The sequence below is a fragment of the Dendropsophus ebraccatus genome, chromosome 7 (assembly GCF_027789765.1).
Source record: "Dendropsophus ebraccatus isolate aDenEbr1 chromosome 7, aDenEbr1.pat, whole genome shotgun sequence".
In the NCBI taxonomy this organism is placed as follows: Eukaryota; Metazoa; Chordata; class Amphibia; order Anura; family Hylidae; genus Dendropsophus; species Dendropsophus ebraccatus.
In genome coordinates this window covers 11,066,034-11,073,953 of record NC_091460.1, presented here as the reverse complement: position 1 = coordinate 11,073,953, position 7,920 = coordinate 11,066,034, and the positions used below count along the sequence as shown (strand labels likewise).

Here is a 7,920-nt window from a genome sequence, read left to right as displayed (position 1 = left end):
AGGCTTAAAAGGGCGTACTCCTCTGTAAAATAAGGCAGAATTATTAAAGCTGAACAAATGACTTTATTTTATTCTCAACAGTGACACAATCATTTCTGTAGTGGTTCACAGATGGTTGCTGGGAACATACAATACACCAACAGGTCCACCAAGGAGAAAACACTAAATGAAAACCTGAAAAAAGTGAATGATTCCATAACATTTGCCTGAGGTTTTAGTATATTTTTTATAATGTTCATCAATAATCCATACTAACCAGGCGGTGGGGGGAAATATTTCTTACTCATTCCTTCCTTTTCCCCATCAGGTCGGGTTTTTTGTTCATTTCAGATATAAATAAAATGATAAAACATTTGGGGATAAACACACATCCTAACAGTCCAGCACTGGACGCCATCACTGCAAAGACCTCCACAGCCACCAAGGATTTCCCTGTGGTGCTCAGATAAGCCGGGATCATGGCGATCCAGACACTGCAGAACACCAGCATGCTGAAGGTGATGTACTTGGCCTCATTGAAAGTGTCCGGTAATGTCCTCACCATGAAAGCCAGAACAAAGCTCACCGCTGCCAGGAACCCCAGATACCCCAACATGGAGTAGAACCAGATATCAGACCCTGCATTACACAGAATGAGGATCTTCCCAGGATAAGACTGATGGTCCAGGTCCTGGAATGGTGGAGAGATAGACAACCAGATAACACAGATTATAACCTGAATAGATGAACACAACACCACTATGGTATAGGACAGCTTTAAGCCCAGCCATTTCCTCCAGGGGCTTCCAGGCTTGGTGGACTTAAAAGCAACACAAACCATCACAGTCTTGGCGAGAAGTGAAGAGACGGCAACTGAGAAGAAGACTCCAAAACTGGTTTCACGTAATCTACAAGTGACATCACTGGGACGACCAAGAAACAAGAAGACAGAGAGGAAGCTGAGGATGATGGAGACCAGGAGGAGATAACTCAGGTTCCGGTTATTAGCTCTAACAATAGGAGTGTCCCGGTAGGAGATAAATATTCCCAATATGGAGCCGGTCACAAGACATCCGAAGAGCGAGACACCGGAGAATACAGAAGCCATTGTGTCATTGTGGTAAGAGATGAAGTCCAGGACTTTGGGCAGACATCCATCTCTCTTCTCATTCGGCCATTCATCACTTGGACATTGAATACAGTTCTCTGAATCTGCACAAATAATTCATAAATTATCTATCTCCTCTTTATATATATATATATTTTTTTATACATGTAGTGCTGGCTTCAATAACAAGTAATATAACATGCCCTCACCAAACCTATTGGTAAATTATCAGGTCAGGATAAATCTAATGTCGCGTGACACTCTTGTAACACACTATAACCCCAAGGTATCAGAACACACAAAAGGCTTCATAGACATAACAGTCATTTAATGAATAGGTCTAAAGTAGTGATGAGTGTACCAGAACCCATTGCGAAAGTCGTTGTTTGGGTCCAGCGTACGGCTTTCTAATAAATCTTGTTGAAATGCTTCAGAACGGCCAGGGTCTAACGGCTCAGACCATGACCGAACAATAGAATGAGTGGGGAGAGGGCCGTGCTGCTGCCTGGTCCACTCCCGGCTCTGTGTGAAAAAACCTGCCTCTTAGACTTTCTGTATGAGACTGTGCTATCACGTGACCAGAGCCGATTCTAGGTATTCTGCTGCCTGAGGCGAAACCTGAAATGGTGCCCCCCTTGTGCCCATACTGACTTCATTACCCACCCCCCAGCCTACTGAAAATCATAAGTAAGGTGTGTGCACAAAACCTGCAGCTTTTAATAAGTGCATACTGTATACACCATCCTGCTCCACCATAAGTCACTCTATCCCAGCACTACCTTCCATCCTTGGTGAGGACAGGACAGAAAAAGTATCAAAGTTTTCAGTTCATTAGGGGCAGTGATCACTTGTAGAGTAGTAACGTGTGAAGCATACAACAATATCTGCACAGTGTCTGCTGTCCTGACTTCCTTGCAGTCTATGTCTGTGTCCAGCTATCATCTGCAGGTCATGGGTTCAATAAAGTCAGTGGTGTGTAGCAGACAATATAATTTATGTCCACTCCATAAAATCTGCCGCCCTGAGCAATAAACTCATCTCCTCTCATGGAAGAAGCGGCCCTGCACTTGACACAGAGTCAGGAGAGGACTGCACTGACTTCTCCCAGCTCATTCTCACAATTGGTCAGTATCTAAACACTCAGGATCAGAACAAACAAAACTAATAATTCTGATTGCTCAAAAGTACAGATGAGCAAACCTTTGAAAATTTTGGCAGTGTGCTTTCTATTGGGGGGAAAGGGGGGGGGGGTAATTAGTCATACTTACCCTCCTGAGTCTTCTATCTTTAGCAGGAGTAGCACACAGCAGCAACTCTCCGCTCAGCCAGTCAGGGGCTGCAGCAATGTCCCACCTAAGCTGCTGATTGGCTGAGCGCACACTGCAGAAGCAGAGCTGGCACATCAAGCACTGTTTGCCAGGTCCGCTGAAGACAGTAGAGCTGAGCTCAAGGGGGGTAAATATGATTACTTCCCCCTCAATCCGTCCTTCAAGGGGTTAAGTAGGGGTTCACGGCATCCTCACTTAACCTGTTGGGGGCCTAACTGTTCAGTAAATCTGAAAAGAAAAATTACTGGGACAATTTTTTTTTTTTTTTGTCTAATCTCTTCACTAGTGTTTTTCTTGCTATCTCCAGTGCTCCCACTCTGGTCCTCCATTTCGCCTTAGTTTACTTGCCTGCAGATGTAGTGTAGTTTTATACCACCCAGGTAAATTAACTCTCTCAGGTGTCGCACCAAGTACTGTAAGCTGTGATTTCCTCTCCAGCCACTAGGTGTCTCACTCCCCTTCTGCACAGCTGCAGTGTATGGAAAAGGTTAAGCTATGTTCTTGCTATGTAAGTTAAACTTAACTGTGTTTATACTCTACCTCTTTACAGTCTCTCACCTACACTTCCTGTGACACAATCCTTTATAAGATAGGGATTTCCTGTCAGGAGGGAGTCTTTTAGTTAGTGTGTATGAGAGATAGACACAAGACACAACTTCCTGCTGCAGTAACTAAGCTGGCCCGGCCAAAACACCAAAAGCACACTGACTGCACAGAGAGTCCTTACCCAATCACTGGCTTCAGGGCATCTACTGCTGAGGTCAGTGATTGACTACAGGGTATACAGGCACATCATGTCTGCAGGGAAGTCAACAAAGGTGGTGGGAAGGATTAGAGCAGCAGCACAGGACAAAGAGAAAACAGCTGAGTATACCATATTTTATTTTATAACAATAACAGACTGTATTTTGTTCAGTAATACAGAAAAGCCCTTTAAAGTGTCACCGTCGTTTAAATGTTTTTTGTTTTTCTTGTTTTTTTTGCAGAAATCAATAGTAAAGGCGATTTTAAGAAACTTTGTAATTGGGTTTATTAGCCAAAAAATGCATTTTTGTCATGAAAAAGCAGTTTAAAGCTCTACTGTCTTCATGGTTCTCTTATGGAGAGGGGAGGGGCCAAAACAGGACAACAAAGAGTAAATTTACAGCTACATCACTGGGCTATCTCCTCGGAAGTCAGCACTGACCTTTCTGTCCTCTGAATACCGGCTTTCATACCACTCCCACTGTGTAATCCTTTGTTCTCTGCTGGCGACTAATCTCCCTCCTCCCCCCTCCTCTCTCCATTGGTTACACAGGGCCCGACTGATGTAAAAGAGTCGAGATTTCCTGATAATGAGCAGTAAATGAGAGAGGAGGGGGGGTGTGTGGAGATTAAATCATAAGTGGCCTGCATTGCAATCTGCACAGGAGGAGGTAGTAAGAAGAGAAGGTGGAGGGGGAGGTGAGATTAACTCATAACTGCACTGCATTGCAGTCTGCACAGGAGGAAGAGGAGGAGGATGTGGGAGGGGAGATTAACTCATAGCTGCACTGCTGTCAGGCCCCAGGTAACAGAGAGACACAGGACAAGTGGGCCATGTGGCTAACACCCCCCACGCTGTCCCTACCTACTTGCAGTGCAGGTGCAAAATGACCGTCCGCAACTGGGTGTCAGCACTCAAATAAGTGCAAAACACAAAACAAGACGAGACAAACAAACAAAATAAAGAATAGTCAGCGGGCAAGGTTGGCAACAAATGGGCCGCAGAAGTACAAAGTCAGAATCCACAAGCAAGGTCGAGGTCACAAAATCTAAAGGTCAGAATCACTAATACAGATGGACAGAAGATACAAGGACAAAGCACTATGCGCAATAACAGACAGTAAACAAGGTAAACGGTGAAACAGAAATCCGAGACAATAACAAGGTAACTAGAGGACAAGGCAAGGAACACTGAGGACTAAGGGAGAACACTGAGCCAAAAGACAAAGAAAGGCAAGAAACAAGCAAAGGGATCAGGAAACCAGCAATACAGACAATATGACAAGAGGCTGGATCTAGCTGACAGACAAGCTGGACAAAGCTATCAAGAGCTCAGAGTGAAGGGAGAGACCAAGCTATAAGGGAACAGAAGTCCCGGACTCCAAGCTGATAGGCAGGGCAGGGGAAACACACAAGAGAGTCACAGAAAGCCAGAGGTGAGGAGACCTGTCAATCAGAACACAGCAGAGAAAATTAGTGAATGAGCCACAGCAAGGAAAGTGCAGCGAGAACTGAGAAAACATGGACAGATGATAAGACATAAGCAGAGAACAGAACAAAACCAGGCACGGACTTAATGCCAAAAGTACAGTCTTTGGCGCAGCAGTCGGATCTTCACCACAGAGGGTGGCACTGATGCCTTTTCAGGCACGATCATGACAACTGCATTGCAGTCTTCACAGGAGGGGGGGATGGAGATTAACTCATTAACCCTTTAAACCCTGCATTGCTGTCTGCACAGATGGAATAACACTTCTTTTATTGTCCATTTCCTACATTCCCCTTCAACTGCACCATATGCCAGTAAGTCACATTGTAATAGACCTCTATCTCTGTAGATGTCTTACAGGTTACATATTAGTGATCTCCATTAGTTCTGTTTTGTTGCTGTAGATGTGTACGCTACATGTGGTGTGCACTGCTGGTGTGAGTAGAAATGGCCTGTACCTCAGTCTTCTTGTACTGGTGCTGTACTACATCCATCAGAGGTGACATACTGGTACATTGCACAGCACTACCACAGGTAACAGGCTGCTCACCAGAGGTGCGCGAACCATCGGACTTTTGGTCTGACGGCATCTGCGCTCGATCGTGATGCCTGGGATCCCGGGTGCATACTTGCGATCCCGGGAATATGCCGCCAGGATATTCCAGGGAATGGATCCATTCCCTGGAATATCCTGGCCACATATTCCCGGGATCGCAACTATGCACCCGGGATCGCAGGCATCCCAATCAAGCAAACTGCTTTCAGACCAAAAGGTTCGCTCTTCTCTAATGGTCACCTCTGTGTGTGTTGCCTGTATGACTCTTTGTGTGAGATTTATCAAACTTTATGTAATGAAACAATGGTTTAGGTGCCCATAGCAGCACGTCATATTCCACAAAACTGGATAGCTCTCTCTATGTGTTTATGCATACTATATCTGTCTAGTGAGTGTAGTGTATGTGTGACTGTGATAGCCATGTGTATTCCGGTGAGTCCACATGTAACAATTTGCAGTTTTCACTCTGTTGCGAGAATGTAGTGACTGTATTCATCCTGGCCCTGGCCTGTCGCTAAGAGCCTTGAATGTTATTTCTTCTCTCTAAAGAGATCCCAGCCATGTCCGGCTACAGCACTAACCTATTCTCGCTGGGGAACTGTTCTCTTCTTCTGTTACCTCTGAAGGATATTCAAGAGCATTGGGGCAGAGGTGTAGCTAGGCTCTCCTGCATCCGGGACAAAGATTCAATTAGCCCACCCCCACCCCCCCTTGTGTGTGCAGTAAGCAAAGGGGGGCCCATGTTGTCCCTTCACTGCTGGTATATAACACACACACATATATATATATATATATATATATATCTATCAGAGAAAAAAGTCCAGCACCAGCTCGGCATATACCATTAAAATTCCATACTTTATTAGAAAATCTTCACATAGGACAGTCATCTATATAACGACCGATCCACTGAATATGCTTCAGAAATTTGTTATTTGCTGAGAATATGTATTTTTCCTCTAAGCATGACATCACAATATATGCTATATTGTGATGTCATGCTTAGAGGAAAAATACATATTCTCAGCAAATAAATTTCTGAAGCATATTCAGTGGATCGGTCGTTATATAGATGACTTGGTCCTGGTGTGGAAGGATTCGGAGGATTCCTTCAAGCTATTTGCTGAGTATATAAATAACAATGAATATGGTCTGAAATTTACAACATGTTTTGGAGGTAATGAAGTATCCTTCCTGGATGTGCGTTTGGTGGCTGACACGAACAATAATTGTGTACAGATTTTGCCATATAGAAAGGATTGTGCAGGTAATTCTATATTAATGGCTACATCGTGTCACCCACCACACGTCATCCAGAATATGCCCTATGGGGAGTGTCTAAGGCTCAAAAGAAACTGCAGCAAGCAAGATACATATGAATTGGAGTTGGAAAAACTAAAAGACAGATTTAAGGAAAGGAAATTTCCGCAAGAAATTTTGGATTCAGCAATAGAGAGGGCAGCATTAGTGAGTAGAGAAGATCTGCTGAGTGAGGAATTGTCTAATAGGAAAAAGAAATCTAAGGACAGATCGGACAATAAACAGGTAGTCTTCGTCACCACCTACAGTAAACAATTTTCTAAAATAAGCAAAATAATAAAAAAATATTTACCACTGTTGTGGCAAGATGACAAACTGCAGGTGATGACGAAAGGAGGAGTGAAAGTAGTGTCTCGCAGAGCCCCCACCATAGGAATGACTCTATCCCCCTCACTTTATGTTAGAGAGAAACCCAGGGAACAAACCTGGCTAGATGTGAAGGGGTCATATAAGTGCGGACATCAGCGATGTATAACATGTTCACATGTTGCGATTTCCAAAGAAGTAACATCATGTTCTAATAATAATACATATAAAATCCAAAGTTACATAAACTGCAATACAACCCATGTAGTTTATGTTGCTACCTGTACACTCTGCAATGTACAGTATGTGGGGTGCACATCCACCAGCCTCAAAATGAGAATTAGGAAACACATATCAGATGTGCGCAATGAGGTGGTGAATGTATCATCCCTAACCAGACATTTCAGGGAAACCCATGCTGGAAAGGTACAGTCCCTAAAAGTTATGGGCATTGAGAAAATCTGTCCACCAAAAAGAGGAGGTTCTCTGAGACGTAAACTATTAAATAGAGAATCCTTCTGGATTTTTAGACTAGGAACGAGAGTCCCAGAAGGTCTAAATTCTAGACATGATCTGATCCTGACATATTAAGGTCTATAAATATATTGTCTGGTGCATTATATACTACATTTAATGTAAGCAACTTTCTAGCCATGCTTTCAATAACCTATATGATGTATGAGAAAAATTGGTTATATTCACTTTCCACTTTGAACTTACTCCTTAAGGGTTAACCTGCTTTCCAAGCCTGTGAAGTTTTTAACATGTGTTATATGGTTCTTAATTGGGGGTTAGTCATGTGATGTACAGCACTACCCTTTATATAGCAATATGAGCTTGTATGTATCATGCTTCAGTTGTGAACAAGGCGCGAGAAGCGCTGAAACGCGTAAACTTTTTATTACTGTCCTATGTGAAGATTTTCTAATAAAGTATGGAATTTTAATGGTACATGCCGACCTGGTGCTGGACTTTTTTCTCTGGTATGCTGTGACCCTGGCTCCGGGTCGTACCGTGCACCGACGGCTATACCACAGCAGGTGAGCTGACCAACAAACAGACTTTTGCATATATATATATATATATATAT

The 7,920-nt window shown here is 43.4% G+C and overlaps 1 protein-coding gene across 1 annotated transcript; it reads right to left on the bottom strand.

The window, feature by feature from the left end:
• Positions 1–283: 283 nt before the first annotated feature.
• On the bottom strand, positions 284–1,087 carry LOC138797108 (vomeronasal type-2 receptor 26-like). Its single transcript, XM_069976910.1, has one exon. It carries the CDS (start codon positions 1,085–1,087, stop codon positions 284–286), a length of 804 nt encoding a protein of 267 aa, XP_069833011.1.
• Between the last annotated feature and the right edge of the window lie 6,833 nt (positions 1,088–7,920).

Bases quoted from the DNA above. Each gene is read 5' to 3' on its own strand.
- LOC138797108 (XM_069976910.1), bottom strand. From the start codon at position 1,087: ATGGCTTCTGTATTCTCCGGTGTCTCGCTCTTCGGATGTCTTGTGACC.